The sequence below is a fragment of the Poecilia reticulata genome, chromosome 18 (assembly GCF_904066995.2).
Source record: "Poecilia reticulata chromosome 18, P_reticulata-male-v2, whole genome shotgun sequence".
Taxonomy (NCBI): Eukaryota; Metazoa; Chordata; class Actinopteri; order Cyprinodontiformes; family Poeciliidae; genus Poecilia; species Poecilia reticulata.
In genome coordinates, this window is record NC_088847.1 from 28,103,383 (window position 1) to 28,129,494 (window position 26,112).

At 40.6% G+C, this 26,112-nt stretch overlaps 1 protein-coding gene across 1 annotated transcript; it reads right to left on the bottom strand.

Annotated features, from left to right (window-relative positions):
* Nucleotides 1-1,122: 1,122 nt before the first annotated feature.
* LOC103480853 (uncharacterized) lies at nucleotides 1,123-24,544 on the bottom strand. The gene is made up of 14 exons (XM_081599304.1): nucleotides 24,346-24,544; nucleotides 15,964-16,371; nucleotides 15,085-15,249; nucleotides 14,942-15,003; nucleotides 12,486-12,588; nucleotides 12,292-12,377; nucleotides 10,521-10,621; nucleotides 9,032-9,102; nucleotides 5,875-5,982; nucleotides 5,628-5,698; nucleotides 4,975-5,092; nucleotides 4,373-4,537; nucleotides 4,109-4,201; nucleotides 1,123-3,699 (listed from the first exon to the last, which is right to left on the bottom strand). Exons 2-14 carry the CDS (start codon nucleotides 16,258-16,260, stop codon nucleotides 1,648-1,650), a joined length of 3,492 nt encoding a protein of 1,163 aa, XP_081455430.1. The 5' UTR covers nucleotides 16,261-16,371; nucleotides 24,346-24,544; the 3' UTR covers nucleotides 1,123-1,647.
* Nucleotides 24,545-26,112: the final 1,568 nt, after the last annotated feature.

A 26,112-nucleotide genomic window follows, 5' to 3' on the forward strand; every position in this document is an offset into this window, starting at 1 on the left:
AACAGTTGCAGATTTGATCACAACAACACTGAAACTCCAGTATCGGGTCCAGTTTCTCCAGACTAGGAGACTATCTGGGCCACAGAGCAGGTATTCTGTGTTTCTACAGCGTCTCTGAAACTATGACTCTCCTCCACAGAGTCCAGACCAGATTCACTCAGCCGCTACATGTTGGGATTAGACCTGTCTGGTCTGGATCTTCTGCTGAGTTTGTTAAACTGAAATATTCAGCAGTGATCTGAGGTCCATGTGGTTCAAATGTGTATTTTAGTTTGTTTCTTTAGTCGTCATCATTATTGCCGAGAGCTCAGTGATGTCAGAGATCTGCTGTCTATGGAGCTACTTTGTCATCTTGCTTGTTTTGTTGATGCTCTCCATCTCTTTGGAGTTTTTCAGCTGACTATTGACTTCATGTGTCAATGTGAAGCTTTATTGGTTTCTAATAGACGATTGACTTGATGCATTTCTATGTTTCTTTAAAGTCTTCTATCTAATAAAACGTCATTCATACTAACATCTTGTGACTCTTCCGGTCTGTTTGTTTTTACACAAACCTTCATTTAATGCTCACATAAAAATAATTCTATTTTGGTTTTGGTTTCATTTTATTATTGTGTTAATCAACAATTTTAAATATTTTCTAAGCTTCCAACTTAGTTTGCGTCTTGTGTCTCGTCGGTGCTTTCAGGGTTTCTTTTGTAACTGGGTTTGTGAAATCAGTCCCGATCCTCCAGGCTCAGGTTTAGAGGAGGAAAGGCTTCTTTGTGTTCTCCTTTCCGCTCCGTCAGTGAACTCGGAGATCGTTGACATCCACTGTTTCTGTACGTTTCACCAACTCAAATTTAAAACCTGCATTACGATACAAATGAACAAAAGAATGACTGTAGCGTGGTATGGGTTAACGATAGAAGTGATCCAATGGCAAAGACAAACTTCATCCAGGCAACAGGTGACAAATTTATAATTAAACCATGATGGATGCAAAAAAGCCAGTGAGCTAGCCAGTTAGTTTTTCTCCTTCCCCTTGCCAGATGGTATAAGGGTATCAGCAGAAATCCTTCCACACCAACAACATCTCTTCCACCTGGACCGATTCGGACTCAGACTGTTGAATCACTTGAATGAAGACGGAAAGCTTCATGTTTATTGAGATAAAATGAAACATATTAAAATGTAGGATCATATGAACATGTTTAAAAGGCAAACAGCCCCCCCCACTGACAACTGTTGGGACTGACTTTAATCAACAGGATATTTTCCCCTTTACACAGTTTGGTGCCCATCAGCCTTAAAAGACGAGAAAGTCTAATTCTATAGTTAGTTTTAGTTCATAAATCTTCAACATTGAATGCCATGTTTACATAAATATCTCACTTGGAAAACATCTTGCACTTCATCTCTGAATGTGTCGTCTGAGGGGTTTTAAAGCACTTTATTAGTACTGATTGTAGAAAGAACGCATATTTAGTGTTTCCATCATTTTACCACCAACATGTTGGAGTTAAAGTGAAGAGGAAACAATTTCTGACCAACATGGTAAATGTTTGTTTCAGGAAGAATCCTCAGTTTGTACCTGGACTCTACAGTCCACTTTGACCTCCAGAATCAGAGGAACAACAGAAACCAAGAGTTTGTTCCCATCTCCTGTTATCTCCAGTTCGGTCTGCTGGTTTTGCTCCAGTCTTTGGAATGAGTTGATTTGTCGCTGCCGCTGTCGTTTCGTCTGTGGCCTTTAGGGGGCGCCAGGGAGCTGTGGAGAGGTGACGGAGCGGAGGACCTGGCGCTCTGAGACCTCTTCAGAGAGGAAGAGGAGGAGGCGTTTAGGAGATCTGTGGCTCTGGAGGAGGATGAGGAGGTCTTGGGGGAGGAGGATTTAGGGGAAGCGGAGTTGGAGGGGTGAGACGCCGTCAGAGGAGGTTTGGTTCTTCTGAAAGAAGACGATGCTGTGTTTCTGGTGAAACCCGGAAGCGGTGACGATGACGGGGTTCTGGATTTGTGTAAGGGCGTGACAGGAGCACTGACACTGCCTCCTCCGACCTGATTGAGAGCTCGAAGCTTTGAGAGACACATTTTCTCCTCTGCTTGGGCTTTGGGTTTCTTTAGGGGTTTCCGGACGGATGGCCTGCCCTCCAGGTCCTGGTTCTGCTCTCTGGACTCTGGGGTCTTAGTGGAGCCTGACCGTTGGGACGCCGGAGCAGTTCTGGGCCTTTCTCCTTGACGGGGGGAGGGGATGTTCAGACTAGTGGTTCTGGAGGAGCTGCGGGTGTTCGCTGGAGGCTTTTCAGGTTTTTTATCTCTGGACGAAGAACCTGGGTTGATCCTTGTGATTGGTACAACTCGCCTGATGTTCTGGTTCTCTGAGCTGGTGAGAGTGCGGATCGATCTGCCGCCTGTAGAGGTTGTGTTTGATGGTTTCTCTCCAGTATTTCCAGTTCTGGAGTCCAGGGACTTCTTGGTGGAGTTTTTGGTTGAAGTTTCAGGTTTCGTTTTCCCACCCGTTGAAGAACCTTCTACTGTCCTTTGCCTCAAAGTCTTCTTGTTTATGTTTGTATTATGAGATGTTTGCTTTGAGCCAGGTGCCACATCTGTCCTCTGATTGGTGGAGTTCATCACTTTCGCTTTTTCAGGTGCCTCTGCAGTCAGAGTGGGATCTGGATTGGCTGATGCAGGGATTATTGGATGTAATCCAGGGTCATTGGAGCGGGAGACAGGCACTGGTTGGCTGCTGATTGGGACGGACTCTGTGCTTTGACCATCTGCCTGAGCTTCTGAACTCTCATTAGTGGATGCTGCAGAGGAAGTTTGCTGCTTTTCTCTCTGAGTCTTCCCTCCCTGTTGATCCTTCTCTGCTTGTAGAGGTGTGTTTTCACCGGCTGCTTCACACACACCTGTCACACACCAGACAATCACCTTGACTTCTTGTTCCTCAATGTTCTTCTCAATCTCCTGGGAGTTATTCTGAGGTTTGTCCGCTCCCTGCTCTTCCGGACCTGCGGTCACCGAGTCGCCGCCGCCCGTCTGGGTGGTACTGTCAAACACCTTTAGCTCAGGCACCAGGGTGCATCTCTCTAGAAGCACAGACATGTTTCCTTTAGCAGCAGTGGTGCTACAGTCAGCACTCTGTCTACTGGAAGTCTGATCAGCTGTTTCATTCCTCAAACGAGACTCAGACGGATTGTTGGGGAGTTTTTCGTCACTGCTGAAACTGGGAGCAGATGAGTTATTCCCACTGTTGTTGAGCTCAGATTGTTGCTTTGAATCAGAGGCAGATTTGACTGGAACTTCATCTTTATCTGCTTCATCAATGTTTCCAGGGTTCCTTCTGGTGGGGGTTTCTAAGTGGGTTAAAACCTTCGTAGGAGAGAGTCCTGAACCTCCAGGCTCAAGTTTTGAGGAGTTTGGTGGGGAATGCTTCCTCGTGTCCTCCTTTCCTCTCTGCCGAGGAACTCTGAGGTCGTTGGATTTCTCCAACAAAGCGCTAAGCTCCCGCTCTGCAACGAGAGATGGCGAGCTGAATGGAGAGTTACGGCTTCGCTGGAAGTTCCCAGAACGTCCTCGAGCGACGTGCTTGGTATTCAGAGAGGAGCGAGACTGCGACTTTGGGTTCAGGAGGTCCAGTAAAAGTCCAACCTCATCTTTTGCTGCTGCTGCTGACATGTCGGTCTCACTCCTGCAGCGCCACCCGAGGGCTCCGGTCACCTACATCACAATCGCACAAGAGAAATATATTACCTGGTCAGGAAGTCAGTGGGTTTCGTTTTGTGTCTCACGCCTCCTGAATGGCTGGCAGTGTTTACGTCTACGTCAGCAGGAGCCAAGATCCTCATCCCATGAGTAGAGGAGTAAAAAACCTCTTCTCTTCCTGTATACAACTGGACCACTGGGTGCTAAGCTAAAATGTCCACCAATTTGGCCAACTGGACAATCAAGGTTTTTCCTGTTGTCAGATTTGTGTCCCATAAATCTAATGGGTCGTGACCTCATGTGCAAGTTGGGGATAATTTGTCAGTAAAACAATCTGGGAGTTAGTGAGACACAAACTAAATGCTAATCAGAGAACTGGGGTTATATTTATAATCTTAAATTGTCCAGAGTGGGATTCTGTTACCTCCTCTCCTCCGGACCACGAGTGTCTCTTCAGCTCCTCCTCATGCATCCGCTGACAGCGAGTCGCTTCCTTCGCCTCTCTCTCCTTGTTCTCCTTTAAGATCCAGAAAAACACTTCTAATCAAACTGACCAGGGTTTGCTTTTTTACCTCCCCAAACGAACCGGACTTTCTACCCAAATGGACTAGAGTTTGATCAAAGCAGACTAAAGAGGGCTGGTGTGAATGAACCCTTAAAATTAGCTGAACAGAGTTTTTGAACCAACCTTGGCAGCGTTTGTGAACCTGGTGCAGAAGGTCTGGAAGATGCTGAAGCAGTCGTCCAGCCTGAACGAGTCTCTGTCCTCGCAGAAGAAGTCGATCAGCTCTCTGCCTTCCTTCTTCAGCTGCTGCTGGCCGCCGCGCAGCGAGCACAACGACGACGTGGCGCTCTGAGACGCAGCGACACAAACCGTTACTCAGGCTGGTTCTACTGCAGGATGGCTAACGCTGTTTTAAAACGAGTTGGTCACACTTTATTTGAAGGGGGTTACATGACACTTTTAATGGACTTTAATGCAACTTTGCAGTAAAAGTTGTAACCATTCATGAAGACTCCTTCATGTCAGTCTTACACACACCCCTTAAAATAAAGTCTTATCAATTATCTTACTTCGACCTATCTGTAATTCTGTCAGACATGAATATCTTGGGGTTAGTTTGCATTTTTATTGTGCTTATCAATTACTTGCAGCTATTAAATTGAATGTTTGTAGCTGATTTTTTTTGTAACATATTTACAGCTCATTCTACCTGCAGTCTGAGTCGTTTCGTAAAAATAAATGCAGAAATGAATCAGCCTGAAAAATGCTGTGAAACTTTGTTCTACCTGGAGGAAACTGTCCAGCTGCTGCAGCAGCTCCGTGTCTTTCTGGATGCTGTCCTCTACTGAGCGCGTGCGAGACGTCAGCAGCTGCAGTTCAGCATCCAGCGTTTCCATGGAGATCCTAACAAAAGAAAAACAACAGTTTTTCTCTATTTAAACACAATTATTTCAGCTTAATTTGAGGGATGTGATTTGGCTTTGTAGAAAAAGCTTTGCCAACCAAAGTCAGCAGGGCGCGGCGTCTCATTGTAAAAACGTTTCTGATCTTTATTTTTTATTTATTCAGACATGCACTGGAAGAAAAACACAAAATTAAGTATTTTTGGTTTATGCTCCAGTACAAATATCTTCGTTCACTTGAAATAAAACAAAACGAACTTAAAAGTAACTTTTTAACAACATATAGCAGCTTGTTTTAAATCAACAAGTCCCTAAAATATCAATGAAAAAGTTCCAGTTCCTTTGGCAGATTATTTATAACCTGGGACAAGTTACAAGTCCCTTGACAAGAAAGCTAGTTCTTGTTCATCAACATTAAGGATTTATTGACTTAAAACAAGCTTATATCTGCAAGTGAACCAAGATACTTGGTCAGATTTTGTGTTTTTGCAGTGAGACGTGACCCTCAGCTGAGAACCTTTGCAGCGCCGTCTCACCTGGATGCAGCCTGGATGTTGCTCAGTTTCAGAGGAAACTCCAGCAGCTTTTGGTCTTTTTTCTGAGCTTCCTGGAGAAAAAAATAAAAATCTCAACTTTACCTGAACTGCGGTCAGAAGGAAACAAGATGCAATATTTAGATATATTTTAGTTTAGCTTTTAAGATGAAGAGAAAATGGTCATGTTTGAGTGAAAAGAACATCAGAGAAGTTGGTTTAATCATCACCATCAGGTTGAGTCACTGACCAGAGCCACGAAGTGCAGCAGGTTCATCCCCGGTTTGTTGGACTTGGTGTCTGCAAGCGACAGGAGGGAGGACAGCTTGAAGCCCACGGCGTTTCCTGCAGAACCTCCCTGCAGAAAACAACACAGCCGTTAGCAACAACTGGAGCAGCTTCCAGCCCAAACCTCCCCACTGCACTGCCAAGGTTTCATCCAGGCTGAAACCAACGACGTTCCAGTTGACACGGGTTTTTAGCCCCAATTTAAAACAGTTTTCTGCAAGTTTGTTCCAGATTTGTGGCGCATAGAAGCTGAATGCTGCTCCTCCATGTTTGGTTCTGGATGCAGAACCAGAACCAGAAGACTTGAGAGGTCTGGAAGGTCGATACAGCAGCAGCAGCAGATCTTTTCAGTGATTTATAAACTAAATAAAGTATTTTAAAGTCTGTTCTCTCAGTGGAAGGACTTTACAACTGAAACTACAAAAACATAAAAGTATTTTTGTTTCGTTTATAATACGAATGTTAGTTCACTTGAAATAAGACAAAACTGACTTACAAGTAACTGTTCAGCAAAATGTGGGAGTTTGTTTTAAGTCAATAATACATTAATATTGATGAAAAGTTATGAGAACTTAAAACATTTTTCTGGTATAACAAGTGAAATAATCTGCCAATCAAACAAACGTTTTCATCAATATTAAGGAACTATTGATTCCAAAGTTGCTGAAAAGTGACTTTTAAGTTATTTTTGTCTCATTTTAAATGTACTGAATTATGTCCAGTGTTTATATCAGCTGCAGCTGCCTGACTGATTTTTATTTTGAAGTAATCAATGAGTTTCTGCAGATATTCCTGGTTCATTAGTTCTTTAATCCTGGAAAAGTTCTTCAGGTGATATCGTGTTTCCCCGATAGTAAGACGTATCAGGGGTTTCAGGGGGGTCGGCTAATATAAGCCGTACCCCGAAACGGGGGTATTGCTGCCTGCCTCTCATCTAGCTGAGCGCCGCCTCCTGCCCACGTCCGCACCGTCCCCCTCTCCATACGTCACCGCGCCGTCCCCCTCTCCATACGTCACCGCGCCGTCCCCCTCTCCATACGTCACCGTGCCGTCCCCCTCTCCATACGTCACCGCGCCGTCCCCTCTCCATTCGTCACCGCGCCGTCCCCTCTCCATACGTCACCGCGCCGTCCCCCTCTCCATACGACACCGCGCCGTCCCCTCTCCATACGTCACCGCGCCGTCCCCTCTCCATACGTCACCGCGCCGTCCCCTCTCCATACGTCACCGCGCCGTCCCCCTCTCCATTCGTCACCGCGCCGTCCCCCTCTCCATACGTCACCGCGCCGTCCCCCTCTCCATACGTCACCGCGCCGTCCCCCTCTCCATACGTCACCGCGCCGTCCCCTCTCCATACGTCACCGCGCCGTCCCCCTCTCCATACGTCACCGCGCCGTCCCCTCTCCATTCGTCACCGCGCCGTCCCCTCTCCATACGTCACCGCGCCGTCCCCTCTCCATACGTCACCGCGCCGTCCCCCTCTCCATACGTCACCGCGCCGTCCCCTCTCCATTCGTCACCGCGCCGTCCCCCTCTCCATACGTCACCGCGCCGTCACCCTCTCCATACGTCACCGCGCCGTCCCCCTCTCCATTCGTCACCGCGCCGTCCCCCTCTCCATTCGTCACCGCGCCGTCCCCCTCTCCATACGTCACCGCGCCGTCCCCCTCTCCATTCGTCACCGCGCCGTCCCCTCTCCATACGTCACCGCGCCGTCCCCCTCTCCATACGTCACCGCGCCGTCCCCCCTCCATACGTCACCGCGCCGTCCCCCTCTCCATACGTCACCGCGCCGTCCCCCTCTCCATACGTCACCGCGCCGTCCCCCTCTCCATACGTCACCGCGCCGTCCCCCTCTCCATACGTCACCGCGCCGTCCCCCTCTCCATTCGTCACCGCGCCGTCCCCCTCTCCATACGTCACCGCGCCGTCCCCCTCTCCATACGTCACCGCGCCGTCCCCCTCTCCATACGTCACCGCGCCGTCCCCTGTGCTTGTCACTGCTGCCTCCTGCTTAAAATACGGTAATACAATACTGTTCAGGTTGTTAATAAATGTTCATTTTATGGTTAAAACAAAAAATTCGACAAATCTTTTCCAATATAAGACATTTCCCGAAAGTAAGACATAGTGGGGCTTTTGGGGATAAAAAGAAAGTAAGACACTGTCTTACTTTCAGGGAAACACGGTAGAAGGCCGACTTTGTAACCGTCTTTCTGTGGCTCTGAAGGTTCAGGTGTAGCGTTTTAGTCCACATTAAGGTATATTTGGTGTTTGAATGATTAAAATATGCATTTATTCGTGTTTTCAGCCAAATTTGACGTATTTGTGGATTTTAGCTGTTCTCTGCTTTACTAGTTTTTCCAGTTTTCTCCCTGACCTGTCGGCTGTTTCCACCATGTCACACTTCTCAGACTTTAATCACTAAAAACACATATATAAATACATTAGAAGTTTTATTGTGTGAAACTGGATGACGTTCGAAGGGTTTTTGTTTTCTATTTTTCATACATTTTTTCACACAGATTGTCCTGCTGTCAGTCTGTCTCTTTTTTTATCGCCGTCTATTTCAGTCCGTTATTGTTTGTGGTTTTCTGTTGCTGCATTGTTATGGTAATTTGACGTCCCTCCTCTGTCAACTTCATATATCAACATATTTCGTTTTAAAGCCTTGTAATAACAAATAAGAAGTGCATAAAATACATTTTTGGACAGAAACATGAGCTGTTCGCATGCGAGAAAGGCTGAAGGTAAAGATTATAAACATATTTAAATGTTTTAAAGGCAGAGCATGAAAGGTTTCTGCTGCCTCTGTGTAATTTGCGCAGCATGCGAAGGCGAAGTTTCCAGTTTGACAATGTGAACAATAAGGGATAATGATACGGTTTGAGTCTAGCGCTCCCTGATGATCCTTGAAATAAGTGAACATCTGTTCCTTGTAAAAAAAATAATAAAAATCACGAGCTGCAGGGAGCTTTCTGGTCGCAGTTTTCTGCACCAGAGATGAAAACTGAACAAAAACCAGTTTTAATCTGTTTTATATGACATTAGACAGGGAGAGTTAACAATCTGTAGCTGGTTTTCTAATTAATTATGAATTGTTTTTATTCCCCACTCACAGCATTGAGGATGTTTCCGGCCTGCAGCACCAAGTGCAGAACAGCGTGGAGCTCCTTACAGCACATTAACTCTGGATGAGAGGAAAACGAAAGGAGGGAAGAAATGTGTCGTTAGAGAAGAGAGAGAGAGAGAGAGAGAGAGAGAGAGAGAGAGAGAGCTAACAGTGGCAGCGCTTTGTTAGCAGCTCAGGCAGAGATTCACACACACACACTGCTAAAAATAATCAACGTGTTAAGGTGACGTATCGCTCTGCACATCTGCACAGAATCTGAAGAAGTCAGGTGAGTTTCTTCTGCTGATTTATATTTAGTAGAAACTGAGTCGTCAGCTGTCAAATATCCGTCTTCAGATTAACATTTTTTTGTAACATAAAAACACAAAAATCACTGCAGAAAGTTTAGTGAAAGGAAAACATTCAAAAGAGAGTCTGATGAATTATTTTAAAATACACCCTGCACTGCAAAAACACAAAATCTTATCAAGTATTTTTGGTTTAGTTTTTACTGTAAATATCTTAGCACACTTAAAAAAAATACACTAAGTAATCTAGAGGCAGTGAGAGCTGCTGTAAGTTTTTATCATGTTTAAACTGAACTCACCGTGGAATAAAAGTTTCAGATATCAAACTGTTCAACTCTTCTTACAGTATTGAGTTAAATTCCTTAACTTTTACATTTTCTTTCTTAGAAACATGGATGTATTTATCATCATTTTCTGTAACAGATCATAAAAAGAGGTCAGGATGATGAATGGAGCTTAGATTGAAGCATCCATCCATTTTCTTACACCCTTGTCCCTCAGTGGGGTCAGGAGGGTTGCTGGTTCCTCTCCAGCTAACGTTCCGGGCGAGAGGCGGGGTCACCTGGACAGGTCGCCAGTCTGTCGCAGGGCAACACAGAGACACACAGGACACACAACCATGCACACACACACTCACACCTAGGGGCAATTTAGAGAGACCAATTAACCTGACAGTCATGTTTTTAGACTGTGGGAGGAAACCGGAGTACCCGGAGAAAACCCACCATGCACAGGGAGAACATGCAAACTCCATGCAGAAAGACCGGGGCCGGGAATCGAACCCAGAACCTTCTTGCTGCAAGGCAACAGCTCTACCAACTGCACCACTGTGCAGCCCTTAGATAGAAACTTATTACAGCAAAAAGTGGTTCTGCAAATTATTAACTCTTTGACGTCTGAATTCACGTGAAATCAGATCAGATTTCAGTTTTAGAAAAAGTCTAAAAATATTCATAATTTTCCACTAACTGTAAAATTAGGCACAGTTTTTATGTGTTGGTCTGTCACATAAAACTATCCTAAAAATAAATAACTGAGGTGAAAATGAAGGAATATGACGACATTAGTGTTCAGGGAAGGTTGAATAAACTACCATGTTTTTTCTTCTTTGGTTAAAAATGAAAGACAGAAGCAAATAAAAGCAACAGAATTTAAATATTTCAGGTATTTCAGTAAAATGTTTGCTACCTTTGGTTGCAGAGCGAAGGATTTTAAAATCTCGCTTCATGGCGTCGCAGGAAGCAGGAAACTCCTCCTTTAGCAGCATGGACTCGATGCGGACCGAGTAACTGCATTTAAACAGACATTACACATATTTAGAGGTTTTATTTACATTATAATGAAAAATGCTCTGCAGAGACTGATGGATTGATGGCGTCATAATAATGAGAGAAACAGGAGAATGTGAGCTGGTTGTAACGGCAGCATCAAAGTTTTCAGATCATAAAATCACATTTATCTGCTTTCATTTTCACTTTGCTGCTGATTAACCTGAATTTCTCCATTTCTGTTCTATTCTACTGTGAATTTATGTTAATTAACTAGAGACACTTAGCAAGTCACACTAAATATGCAGAATCTACGTATTTTGTTCATGTTGTACAAAAACATTGTTTTCACAGATCATTTGATCACTTATTTGTTTTTCCTTGTTTGTAAATATGAATATATTGTATATAATATGCATTAATAGGGGGATTTGGTTGGTTTTTCATAAAATATGACACTGAAATCAGCTGGTAAATGTTTTAAAAATAAAAAAGGAGAAGGAGTTGGATTCTTACTCCCATTCTGACATAATTAGTTTTTGAGTATTTAGTTATTTACATATTTATGTTGGTTTGTTTCTGGGGTTTTTTTCATGTCAGAAAAAATCCTTAAATGGTACTTGAAAATTAATTGATATCTATCGAGTTTATCACGTTTTTTAAAGCATCCATTCATCCATCCATCTTCTTACATCCTTGTCCCTCAGTGGGGTCAGGAGGTGCTGGTTCCTCTCCAGCTAACGTGCCGGGTGAGAGGCGGGGTCACCTGGACAGGTCGCCAGTCTGTCGCAGGGCAACACAGAGACACACAGGACAAACAACCATGCACACACACACTCACACCTAGGGACAATTTAGACAGACCAATTAACCTGACAGTCATGTTTTTTGGACTGTGGGAGGAAACCGGAGTACCTGGAGAAAAACCACCATGCACAGGGAGAACATGGAGACTCCATGCAGAAAGACCGGGGCCGGGAATCGAACCCAGAACCTTCTTGCTGCAAGGCAACAGCTCTACCAACTGAGCCACTGTGCAGCCCTATTTAATGCAATAATGATTTAAGTTGCTGTTTCTTAATATTTCTAAGTACATTTCTCAGCAGCTTTTTAAAGTAATTCAGATTTTTTATTCAGTTTCGGTTTTTACACTGCAAAAACACAAACTCTTCCTAAGTAATTTTGGTTTAGTTTCTAGTGTAAATATCTAAGATCAAAGTAACTTATAAATAACTTTTCAGGAAGGAGCTTGTTTTAAGTCATTAATTTCTTAATTCGGTGAAAAAATATTTGTTTTGTTGGTAGATTATTTTCATTTATAACAAGAATTTTTTTCACTGTAATAAGTTAATTAGTGTGAATGGAACAAGCAGCTTTTCATCAATATTAAGAAATCATTTACCTCAAACAAGCTCTTATGTCTTCTTGCTGAAAAGTTACTTATAAGTTAGTTTTGTGTTATTTTAAGATATTTGCACTAGAAACTAGAAGAAAAAGATGTGAAATATTTTGTTTTTTTGTAGTGATTAGTTTGCTGATATAAGTTGTTGTTATTTTTGCAGTACCATCTAATCTGATTACCAGCAACAACTTAAAAAAACGTCGTATTTAAAAGTGCGTCTGTGCTCGACAGATTAATTCTGAATATTAGCATGTTTAGCTAAAATGTTTGGATAAAGTAGTGAGCTCACCTGGGCAGGTGAGTCAGCAAATAAATGAAGGAATCGGCCAATGAGAGCTTGGAGACGTCGCCTCGGTACGCCTTCAGCTTCTTCACCTTCAGAGGATCAAACCCAGAGTTTTACGTTTATGAATAAATAAAACGGTTGTATTTCTCTCTGTCGGTGAGGATGTTTGTGTTTCGGGCGTCAGATGAAATATTTACCTCGTCTTTGTCTGGAAGCAGCTTCAGCAGCTCTCTCAGAGGCTCCGCCCCAAATGACTCGCTGTTGCCATGGCGAATCTCATCCACCAGCGTCTGATTGGACCTGCAGGGGGAAATGCTTAATCTAATTAACAGCTAAATTACACTCTGAATGTGTTAAAATGGCACTTTGGTCTGTGTTAATCAGTCGTAAAAGATAAGAATAAACCAAACTCAGATTCAAAACAAGCTCATCTGCAGTCAAATAGAAGAAATGAAGATGAATTAAGAGTTTTGCACAGATTTATATGACTATTTATATCAGTGTAAACTAATTTAGTGGGAGCGCCTCCCTCGTGTGTTTCCTAAGCATCGATTCTGAACATCATAAACACGGTCAGAACAGGCTGTGACCCGTTTTCCTCTGGTCCAAACCGACATGAAGCTAAAGATGGAAGATTAAAGGTTTGTTTTTGAGAAAATGCTTCATTTTTAGCCAGGATTTCAACACAAACATATTTAATTGATGCAATTGGTGGTTTATAAGAGCTTAAGCTTAATAAAAGTGGAATAATCTGCAGCTGTTCTGCAAGTTTTGAAGTTTTTCTGCTTTCTAACAAAAAAGATATGAAAATTACGGTTTTGATAAAGTTTCTGGACGCTAAATTGTCCCAGAAGTTGCTGCGATAAATTATAATATTTTTGCTTTTAGACCATTTTCATGATAATAGTATAACAATGTAAAAATAACGCAAAAGTGATCAATAAACTTTAAATTGGAATGAACATTTAAAATTTCCAAAATAAGCAACAAATAAAATGAGTCATGAAGTTTTTCCGTGAGCAAAATTATCCTTCAAAATAAGAGCTGGTTGAGACCAAAGCACCAGACTTTTATCATCCAGAGAGAGGAAAGAGGAACAATGTCATGGAAATGGACATTATTGAGCTCATTTTAATTTATTGTGTGATTAATTGATTTATCCCTAATTATCATAAGATTTGAGATGAAGGTTAGTTTCAGTTTTTTTTCATGTCGTTTCAGTTTTTTTTTGTGGTTTTCTCTTTCAGTTTCCCCCTAATCAATTTAGAAAGAAACATTTAGTCTTTGTTTTTGTATTTCGTCCCTCGTTGTGATAATTGGTCTCATTCTGGGATTTTTGTTTCAGTTTGAACCAAATCTCTGACGTAGCCGTGGATCAGCCACGTGTCGTTAACATCCATCCTGTTCGCATTCCTGCATAGCAGAGAAGCATCATCACATCTGTTTTTACCCACAACACCTCAGGATGAGGGCGAGGAGACGCGTCACGCAGTCACACTGTCACCCTGGATTCAGACTCGGCAGATAAATATACCAGCTTCAGCTCGGTGCATGACTCAAACTAAACATGACCTCTACGGGAAAAAAAACATGTATTAAAGCCAATTTAATGGTTTTATTCCCTTAGCATCAAAGATATGAAGCTTTAAATGATCTGAAAGTGTTTATATTGGATTTCATTTTACCATAAATGCCTCAGAAGTTGATTAAAATCAAGAAATTATTTGTAGGAAAGCCGTTAGCACTGGCGCAGACAGGTGAATTAATTACATAGATTTCAATGTGTAAAAATTGTTTAAACGCAATTAATCTTTTTTTTTTTCTTTACATGCAACGGTTCAGAGCTGGAACCTTTGCATTTACGTGTTTCTGGTTCACATGTAAATCTGACGCACAAGTGAAATCCCCAAACAACAGCGATAGAAGCTGCTTCTCTTGGCCCAATGGGAGATAAGTTTTGCTTCAAAAAATAATCTGACTGGAAAACACTTATTGTTTACATGTTGTGCTAAAAGGAGCTAGCCTATTAGCAATGCTGTTCAAGCTCAAATTAGCATCTCAATGCTAACATGTAGCAGCACATACGTTGTCGATGGTAATGTCAGCATCAACTAGACCTGTAACGATCATGAGTTTTGTTGGACGATAAATTGTCCCAGAAATTTTCGATAATATTGTATCTCAATATTTTGAGGTAAATTTCAACTAAAATAATAATAAAAATATCATATTAAAGTGAATACAAGATCAAAAAACTTTAATTTCTAAAGAACATTTAACACCGGAACTTGAAAACATTAAAAAAATCCAAAATAAATATAGAAAACAACTGAAACAACCGGATTATGAGACTCTGTACCCAAAATTAAGTTTCAAAAGATATTAGTCTCTCAGCTTAGACAGGGAAAACAGGCAAAAGGACCAGGAAGAACTTTTAATTAACAACTTTGTACTGTATGTCAAATGTTCAAAATGGCGATATTGTATCGATTAATTTAAGCTTGTGGCTTGTTTACTGTTGTCATAGCAACTGCCTACCAAGATGGCTGTCAGTGACATGAGAACTGTGTGTTACAGAACCTGACATCAACTTGATTATAATTTATTATTGAGTTTCTCCACTAATTAAAAATACATATTTCCATTTATTTACCTTTTGAACTGTTTGAGGAAGATTGCGATGTTCAGCCCTCGCTTCGAGTCGAGGATGGAGACCTGGTGTAAACAAAGAGATGGTCAGAGTCCGGGTCCAAACTGTCGACCAACAGGCATCAGAGCCAGAACCAGAACCAGAACCTCGTCTTTGGCCTCCCTGAACGACACCCGGGTCTTTCCTCCCCTGGTCGGCGTGGAAACCGGCGGGCCGTCGCTCTGCGTGAAAAGCTCCTCGATTTTCTGGACGTCAATCTGGAAATCCTGCTGGACTGGACCCTGAGTCCAGAGGTTGGCGTGACCTTTGACCTGAAGCAAAGATTCAACTGTTTGATCTCAAGCATGCACTGTAAAACAGAACATTCTGTTTAAATTCAGGTGAACATAAGTTCTCATCAACTTATTGTTTGCACTCATCTTAAACAGGCGGTTTGAACTTTTGGATAAAAAATGTTTGGTAAGTTAATCTATTCAAGTTAACGTGAAAAAGTTTAATATTTGAAACTGGTGAGGATTTTAGATTATAAAGGGTTAACAGTTAACAGCAGGTTTTCCTGTGACTGTAAGTTGTTTCTCTGCTATTAGCACATTTCGTAGCAAGTACACGAGGATGATTGACAGCACCTCTTGTATCTGATTGGCTGTTTTTGTGCATTTCTTCAGACAGAAACAGTAGCCCAGAAAGGAGGAAAAAAATCGATCTTTTCAGAAATTATCTGTCTCATAGCAACCTGTCACATCATGGTGACAGTTTTAACAAATATAAAACAAACATTCTTTATAAAAACTACATGCTTTAATGTAATCAGTTTAAAATGGAAAAGTCTTAATCAAACAGCTTCTTCGAATGTAACTCAGCGTCAAGATGTCTTTGCTATTTAGTTTATGCACAAAAGACAAAACTTACATTATTTTAGGTTTGTAATATGTAAATTGAACAACTTAATTTGTTTTTACATGTTTCATAACATAAGTTTGTGTAAATTGTGACGTAAAGTCCACTGACTGTGTTTTACAGTGTACCTGCTCCGCTGGAATCGTTTTCCAGAAGAAACTCCTCACCCTCTTCTTCTTCTTCAGCCCACCTGGATTACCTGCAGGTAGCAGAGGAGGCGGCGGCGGCGGAGGAGGAAGAGGAGCGGGTGGAGGAGGTGGAGGAAGAGGAGGAGGAAGGTTTTCTACAAGTTGGGTTCCATTTTTACTGTTGTGTGAAAATCTGAGCGCGGACGGCGGAGACATGGCCTCAGCGACGGCGGCGTCCTCCTGGAAGGAAAACCCCTGGATGTCGTTGGCCGGGGAGACGCTGCCCATGACGTGCATCGCCACGTCTGATTGGACGGGAGCAGGCTTGAAGGGTCACCAGGATCACGGGTAACCATGGTAACAGTGGAGAAGAGTCATTCGAAACATCAGCGGGTGAAGATCAACAGTCTGGAGAGAAAAGTTGAAAAGAAACAAAAATCGCTTGGACGTTGAAGACATCTGACTAAATCAATAAATCAATTAATCGCATGATAAATTAAAGCAACTCAATCATTTAAATTAGAGTGATATATAATTATTATATTATAACCTGGATGATAAAAGTTTTTAGTTTGGTGCTTCGGTCTCAAATAGCCCAGTTTTAAATTTCAGCTGGAAGCAAACGCCAAAGTGACGCCGCTTCGTTTAGAAACTTTATTCCTGGCTGGATGAACTTACTAGAACAATGTTTTATCACACTATATTCTCTCACAAATCCCCAGAATATTCTGTATTTCCCAATTTTAAATCAATAAATATAAAAAAAAAAAATCACAATAACTTAAAAATGTAGAGGTCAGGATATGAATACAGAATGGATGGATGATTTTTTTTTTGTATTAATGTTTGTCTGTTTGTAATAATGTAGTTAAATTTAACCAAATTAAAATTGTATTTCTGCAGTTTTAATTATTTTCTTTTTAAATCTTGTGAAAACTCCTTTTCTCCTGTGATTTAAGTTTTTTTTCATCCAACCCCTGCGGCTCAAAGGTTAATGAAGACCCGATCTCAGCAGTGACGTAATGTTTCCAGTAACAGCTGCCTTGTTGACGGCTGCGGAGTCGTGGCAGGAAGCCCAAATATGGCCGCCTTCCTGCAGGGTTTAATAATTTAATGCTCACTAAAGGAGGAAATCACCGTGTGAAGTTCTGGATTCACGTCAACAAACATTTCCACTTCCTGCTGGCGAATTAAAGACGACAGCGACGTTACATAAGCTAATCTCACATCACTGATTGCCTGAATCCTTCCATCAAATTTTCTGCTCAATCGTGCTAACAACCGGAACCACCCGGCGTGTGAGAACCAGCGACCCGACCCAGCTGCTGGTTCTGCTGCTGCTGTTATTATAACAGCCACATTCTTCCCTCAACCTAACAAAGTGTTATTTTTTTTGACTTTGGTTACGTTTTCACTCATTTTCTGTCCTCTAATTGACCATTTTCACCACAGCTGTGAGTCAATTTACCGGATATAAGAAAAAAAAAGCAGTTATTATCTGAAAACTTGTAAATAAAAGAAAATGATGTTGTACACATGGGATAGTTTTCGGAAAAGTTTTCATCCATATAAATCCACACAAATCCAACCTTGAAGGTTGTTTTAAACATGCCAAACCCCTAGGGGGCAGTGTAGTGCAAAACTAAAACCAGCTAATCAGATTGATTCAAAACAACCACCACTTCCTGTTGGGATTTAAACATGGCGCCAGGACGTTCATTTATAGGTTAAGCTACTTTTTTTATTAGAAAATAAACAATGTCGATAAGGAATAGTTTCAAACTGTATTGTATTGGCGCATTATTTGTCACTGACTAAATCTCCGTTTTCCCACAAACACACAAATAAAGAGTTTTTATAAATAGTTGTTTTGAATTATACTACAGAGTTTTAGGGTAGATGAGAGGCCAGAATGCATAAAAATTTATTTGTTTTCCCAGATATCAAGATGCAACACATTTTTCATGTCATATCTTTTTCTCAAATCAAATTTTTCTCAGGTTATAAAGTTGTGTTGTTTCTTTTTTTAAATAAAATTGCTCATTTGTGTTTTTGGCAGCTCCACAGCGGATCATCAGCCTCCATATTTTACATCCTTCCTTTGTCACAACCGTCTCCATTTCTACCTTCATTAATGGACATGAGCCTTTCCAAGTTCACCTCCAGTGGCTCAACCTGAGCTTTTCCCTCTGACAGTTTCACTTCCATCACTATAAAATGTTATCAGTTAACGTCACTGATTTACATTCTGCATCATAATGCTGGTGGTCCAGAGTGCAGGAGATGCCAGGGATGCCTTGTGTTGCTCTGGTTGCCGGTCACTGACCCGCTGATTGCCGTGGAAACAGACAACGTAGCAAACAATGACAGTTTGTTTATGTGGCGCACAACAAAAACAGGGTCACAGTTAGTGTGTGTGTGTGTGTGTGTGTATATGTGAAAGCTACGCTAACATCACAGCTGCCTCCGTCTTTTTCCTCACATCTTTCATCCACCCGTCTTCAAAGGGAAGCAGAATAAAGGTTTACAGCCGGGCAGCGCCGACGCTGACCCGGGAAAATCATCAGTTTTGGCCTCAAATTATGAAAAAAAACAAAGTTCCAGCCATGATGGGGAGCTTAGCTACAAAATAACATCAGAATCAACAAATACAAGGCCAGAATATTAAATCCTTATTCGCATATTTTAATGTCCATCCATCCATTTTCTAACACCCTTGTCCCTCAGTGGGGTCCGGAGGGTTGCTGGTGCCTCTCCAGCTAGGGTGTTGGGCGAGAGGCGGGGTCACCTGGACAGGTCGCCAGTCTGTCGCAGGGCAACACAGAGACACACAGGACACACAACCATGCACACACACACACACCTAGGGGCAATTTGGAGAGGCCAATTAACCTGACAATCATGTTTTTGGACTGTGGGAGGAAACTGGAGTACCTGGAGAAAACCCACCATGCACAGGGAGAACATGGAGACTCCATGCAGAAAGACTGGGGCCGGGAATCAAACCTAGAACCTTCTTGCTGCAAGGCAACAGCTCTACCAACTGCGCCACTGTGCAGCCCATCTTTGAATGTATTTATAATAATTTAAGAAAAAATTGTAAGTGGTTAAATGAAAGATCTATATAATGTGCCAAGTTATTTTTAGTTAATTGATCAATTAATTGTTAGAATAATCAATTGATTGATTGCTAAAGTAATCTGAGAGACATGAAAATAAATGATCGTGTGAGAAAAAGGAAAAAGTAGATAAAAAAATCAGCACAAGATGATGAAGAACAACCACAGAGATACAAAAAATAAGAAATAAATTAACTCAAGACCAAAGAAAAAAAATATATATATATTGAAACTAAACGACAACAAAAATATTACGGGCATAATATGGCGACCAAAAGATGTAGAAAAACAACAAAAGAGTGAAAAAACAGTATCTATGCAAACTCCTCAGACTCCTGATCTAAATGTCAAAGATTCAAATTTCTGCAGCTCTGTTTCACAAACTGGTCACAACCCAGCGCTGGTGGCCTCAGCCCCAGAGGCATGCTGGGAAATCCACTGGGCCAGTGAAGCATTCAGAAAACAAAACCTCACTTCAACCGACCCAGTTATGATCCACGCATCCAACCGCCGCTCGCTCCACATTCCTGCAGCAGCGACCTCGATGGCGAAGGAGGCAGGAAGGGTGAATGAGTGACTGACCCCTTCCTCCTCCTCCTCATCATCATCATCCTCTTCAGTCACATGAACACCGACTGAGCGCACTCACAGACTGTTGGTAAATAATATGCTCAGGATAAAATTTAACTGGAGTTTAAAAGTCCAAACTTGTTTTGTGTCGCAGAAATCTGACAGATCTTGATCAATAGTTAAGTTTATTTTAGAGCAACAAGGCAGAGCAAAGTGATTTACGTCATAAAAAAATCATTTTCAACTTTTCAAACTCAGAAATGTCCTTGTTTCATTTGTAGAGAATTTTTGAACGTAATCTCAAATGTTTTTTATTTTGTGGCAAATTTTCAATTTAGACATTTCTGAGGTTTTTCTTGACAATTTCTGATATTAATCTCACAATTTAAGAGTTTTTTTGGCACATTTTCAGCTTTTAAAACTCAGAAATTTAGTAGTTTTTTTGGGGGGGGGGAAATGACTGAGATTAATCTAAAAATTTCTGATTGTTTTGTGGCAACATTTCAAACTCAGAAATGTTCTTGTTTCATTTCTAGAGAATTTTTGAATGTAATCTCAAATGTTTTTTTTTTTATTTTTGTGGCAAATTTTCAATTTAGACATTTCTGAGGTTTTTCTTGACAATTTCTGATATTAATCTCAAAATTTCTGACATTTTTTCTGCCAAATTTTTTGACTTTTTAAACTAAGAAATTTACTTGCTTTTTTGTAGCAAATTTTCAGCTTTTGAAGCTGAAAACTTTCCATGTTTTTTCTAGAAAATGAGATTAATCTAAAAAAAAATCAGATTTTTTTTCTTGAAAATTTCTGATATTTATCTCACAATTTAAAAGTTTTGTTTTTTTTGGCACATTTTCAGCTTTTAAAACTCAGAAATTTAGTAGTTTTTTCGGGGGGGAAATGACTGAGATTAATCTAAAAATTTCTGATTGTTTTGTGGCAAATTTTCAACTCAGGATTGTCCTTTTTTCTCTACATTTACTCTGGTTTTATCTGCAGTGTCCCTAATATGCCATGTTAGAGGCTGGTAGAAGTTCAATCCTCTATTTGCAGCTGCAATATTAGCTGAATAAAACGATAACAATGTGAGCTCTGAGTCTGGTCACCACTCCTCAGGGATGTGAAAGTGTACGGCAAAACAAACACGGTTCGTAGAAACCTGTTTGAGAAACAAAACAAGGACAAATATTGACACTACAAATTCATCTGACCTCTTCTGTGTGGCACAAAGCAGGACGAAGAAAAGCACACAAGTCATTATGTGATCCACCGTAACGCAGTCAGAGAGACAATCTGATCTGTGGGACGTTATTAAAATACGAGCAGCTCATCTGGAAATGACGTGAACACGAGGTTTCTCTGTGCTGCTGGTAAATTAAAAGTGAAAAACTCAAAACGGATCAGAGGGAGAGTTTTATGTAAACAGCTTTATTCTATTATCTGAAGTCAGACATGATCTGTGCTCGGTTGTAACACCTCTCTGCAGGGCGTCGCAGCTTATATGCATGAAAGAAAAGTTAATAATTGTTGTAAAATGTGTATGGAAAAGTTACACGTTGTTCCAAAAACAGCCGGTCAAAGGCTTGGTGATTTTTGTTTGGTGGATAAGAAAACAACAACAACAACAAAAAACATAATAATACATGTTTCCAATAATAAATTGATGCAATAAGATTAAAAAGTTTTAGTCTGGAACACATTTTTTGGGAGGAATATGTTGTTATTGGTGGTTTTATTTAATCTTTAATGTATTCCTAACCTGCAGATGAATAGAAACAATTCAGATAAAAGACAAAGTCTTTTAAGCAACTAAAATGATAAATGAACCTTTTTACAAGATTTTACAAAAGGGAACGCTCAGTTCTTCAGTAAATTAATTCTGTGAATGAACGTTTTCTTTCAATAAGTGCAATAAACGCCAATAACTGCTTTTTGGTTTTGTTTTACCACATTTTCAAGCTTTGAACCAATAATTATTTTAGATTTTACACTTTTCTCAACATTTTTAGGATGTTTGTAGAAAGGGATGCAAAAAAACAAAAAAAAAAATTTCAGACACAGCGAGCTTTAACATTTTTGTTAAAATGTATTTTCTTTAGGTTTTCATGGCGGCTGCTTGTTGCTCAGCAGCCTGACAGATTACCGCTCCCACACTTTTTGTGACAGATTTCCAAACGGGGAAACGCAGCGCTGCAGAAACGATTCAGAGACACGAAGGGATGGATTTAAAACCCAGAAATTCAGCACAATCTTCCTCGATTGGTGGGAATATTTAAATATAAACACATAATGTTATGGTGCAAAAGATTTTTTAGACATTGAATTCATAGCACTGCTTTTTTTTATCATGCGTAGATGTAAATATGATTTCTGTTTGCCAGAAACCTGCACAAAAAAAAAATCACCATTTTTAATTACTTTTCCTACATTAAAAGTTTGAAGAAATTAGCTGAAACAAATAAATGGATTAATTGTGATTAATTCAAATAATTGTCGACTAATTTAGTAATTAAATTAAAGTTAACTGGAGCATACAGACTCAAAAAAGCTAATTTGCTGAAGAACAGCAGAATCAGAGCAGTAATGAAGCCAAAACTGTACAGAAAACATAAACATTTAAGGTTCAAAAGTTTCTTTGTCTGTAAATATGTTCAACCCAGAAATCCTCAAGAAATGTCAAAGAGAATATCTAAAAAAAAAAATAAAAAAATTCAACAATACAAACAGGAAACACAAAACCAAAAATTCACTCTGCACCTGCTGGCAATGAAATAAATCCATTTCAGATTAATCTAATTAATAAATACCAACAATAATGCAAATCATAAATAAATCTAAATAAAAATATGTGAATAATGACATTTTACCATCCAAAATCCAACCAAAGTACCAACAAATATGGAACGAATGGGCCAAGAAGGTGAGAAGACAAAAAATCATGTGATTTATTAAAACAACTTATCACCAAAGTTTAACAGGTAATTATTATTTTCATCAGCAGTGCGATTATTTCTACAAACGTCCACATTTTATTTATTGGTGAACAAAGAGTCCAAACACTGAGACAACCATAAATTAAGAATAACGCTCTCTCACTTCCATAAAGAAGGAAAACATCAACATGGAGTTCTGCTGTAAGCAGCAAACTCTCTGACAAACATCCAAACTTCCTCACAGCAGCAGGTAAACGCCCCGAGGAGGAGGAGGAGAAAGCATCTGCCTCGTTTCACGGCCAACCAGCACCAAAAGCACGTGTTTAAGAAGCTCTGGGGTTGGATCTGGACCCCCCCAACTGGACGGGAACCAGGCAAACATCCAAGCCGCCTGCTGAACGGCATCATGGGACTCTGATCATAAAAAAACAGCTAAATGAAAGCAAATCCCCTCTAAGTCATTTTCTCTGCTTCTGTTCTGCGACGGAGGGAAACAGGATGATTACCGCCCAGCAAAAGGAGCTGGCCGAGCAGCCGCTGGTCTCTGGGGTTACCGTGGCAACGGGGTAACCCCGTGGCAACTGGGGACAGACACCCCCAAACAGCATCCTAGTTCTAAAATGTCCCCCCCCCCCCCTTGAGTGTGGTCGCCGCGACTACAGGAGGGTCAGGGGGTCAAGCTGGAGCGCTGAGCCAGGCAAGGAGCTTACTGGGAGGACTGGGAGGAGAACTGGACACAAACTAGGAGGACTGGGAGGAGAACTGGACACCATCATGGGATGGTCACCATCATGGGATGGTAAAAACACTTTATACAAGAAAGATTTGGTTTATCACTACAGCAACAATCAATCAATGATTAATCTGCATGGATGGATGGATGGATGGATGGATGGATGGATGGATGGATGGATGGATGGATGGATGGATGGATGGATGGATGGATGGATGGATGGATGGACGAACTGATAGATACATAAAGACCTTTACTTTGAAAAATTACAACCTTCTTGGCCAAACGTTTATTGGTTTAAATAATTGGTGCTTCAAAGCTTAAACAATCTGATCTCTGAAATTCAAACCACTTATCAGACTAAATAGTTGTTTTTAAGTTTCAAAATTAGTTTTTCAGATTCCTTCTTTCCTTTTTGAAACACCCTTAAGGGCCCCAATTTAGCTCCATACAAACTATTGTCAGAATCTAATTTATTTGTCATCAATGTCAAAGTTTTACAATTTTAGTGTTGTAACCATCCTGCTAATAATATAGCAAAAAGAAAACAGATTGTACTCATTTTTGTTGAACTTACATTAAAAATCCCAAAGAAAACATAGTACAGCTACTATTTCAGCATTAAATGAACTGAATATTATGTCCGGTCTGGGTTTGGCCCCCCAAAGGTTCTGTCATTAAGCAGTAATAATGAATAATGTAATAATGAAGCCTCTGTAGCTGCGCTATAATTATATCATCACAATAACATGCGAAATAAAACTGATAAGAAGTGAAGATAAAGGGAAAAGAAGCTGATAATTATTTTTTATTAAAGTTAGACTAAAATACAAACTCCAGGTGTTTAAAAACATAAAGTATATGTTTCATAAATTACGGTTATTGTTGTCAAATAAGCTAGCAATTGATCAAATGTGAAGTTATACACCTGCGCACTTCCTCGGTGTCACCAAACATCAATGTTTTTAAATAACATATCAAATGCAAAGCGTTTAAAAACAAACGTTAAAACATAAAATAAACCTACCGGAATGAATGTGTCGCTTTTCCTCCTGGTTTTAATCCTTAAAACGAGCCAGAAACAGGGAAAAAATACCGACTCCCAGATCCACGGTCTGTTTTCCTGCCTAAGTCTCCAACGGTCTGATTCCGACCTGCCAGCGCGTGCGGGAGAAAAGCTGACAGCGGAGGGAATCACGCATGCGCGCTGACTCAGGTGGAGGGAACCCCCGCGCTCTCCCTCTCTCTCTCTCTCTCTCTCTGGCTCTACCGGACCCGCCCAACCGGGGGGTGTTCGGTCCAGATAAGCTTCATTCCTAGTAGAAAACATATAAACGAAAAACTAATTTTTTTTGTAATCAACGGAAATAAATATTAAGCTGTTAAACACAACAGTTAATGAAGAAAATCTAACATTTATGAACTGAAAAATGGTACTGAACCGATATTTAACTGGATAACAACAGGATGGAATAGAACTACTTAAAAATAATTTTACTCAAATAAAGATAAAAAGTAACTTTTTAAAAAAATTACTCAAAATCTGATTTAATAATTTAAAATTATGCCATCGAATCAGCTAAATATAAAGTTATGTGCAAATGCTGTTATTTTAGGGATTCAATTAACAAAGTACATTTTACCAAAGTAAAAGTCAAAAGTAGAGTGCAAGTAAAAGTACTCTTAAAAGTATCCCCCCACACACAATTCCTCATACTGAGCATGCGTGAAACTCTCACTTAACCAAGAAGAAACTCCCAACAGAACCAGAGCCTGGCTCAGAGTGAGCAGAGTCACTGATCCAGGAGTACTTTCTACTTCTTTGAGCCTTCTCACCCCAGAACAACATGGTATTAGCCATCTGTTTGTCTAAAAGCGTGGCACATTAATGTAAAACAAGTAACGGTTAAAAAACAACAAATACATTTTAAGCTTGTCTTTTAAATACTCTTGGCAGCTTCATCAACTCTTCCTCTTTGAGTCCATTTAGACACTTTGAACAGAGCTTTCTGTATAATGAGGCGCTCTTTGTAAAGCTCCATGCTCAGTTTGAGCCGTTGAAGGAAATGAGCCTGCATGCAGCGCATTCACAGACTCAAACTGACTAACAGTAGCACCGCTTGTTGTTGTTGCCAGGTGGATAATCGTGTGTTTCTAAAGCAGCACAGGCTCAAACAGACCAAACCCTTACATAAATATCACTGCATTCATCTCCCGTATAAAGGAAGACAAACTCTACGGCTCACTGATGTCATTTTATTGTTTTAATCCTGAATTAAACTTAAACAACCTGATAGATCTCAAAGGCATTTTTGTTTTGCTGTTTTTGATGAACATTTGAAAAAAACCCTCCAGTTTATGCTGTTTTATTTTTAGACTCTGCTTTGCTGATTGCAGTGATGACTCATAGGAATCCCCTTTTGTCCCAAGCTTTAAAACAATGAAAGAAAGATGACTAAGTGTGATAATCTGTGGTTTGTAATTATAACTAGATGGTTTTTGATAGAGAACATGAACCAGGGCTAGAATAATAATGTGGTTGGCCTGCATCGTGTTTCGTGCGCCCCCTGTGCCCGTTTCAATGCGTCAGATGTAACCTAGCTTAAGGCTAACTTCCGTTTTAATATGGCCGCACCGAATCGCTTTTTTTTTTATTTGATTTTACAAAACACAGCTTTTAAAATCAATGTTATATGTAGCTCCTGCAAATCTAAACTCAATAAACGTAAAGTGGTGTTAGCTTAAGGAAAGTAAAGCTTAAAACAATGTTTGTAAGAAGTACTGTAAACAATGG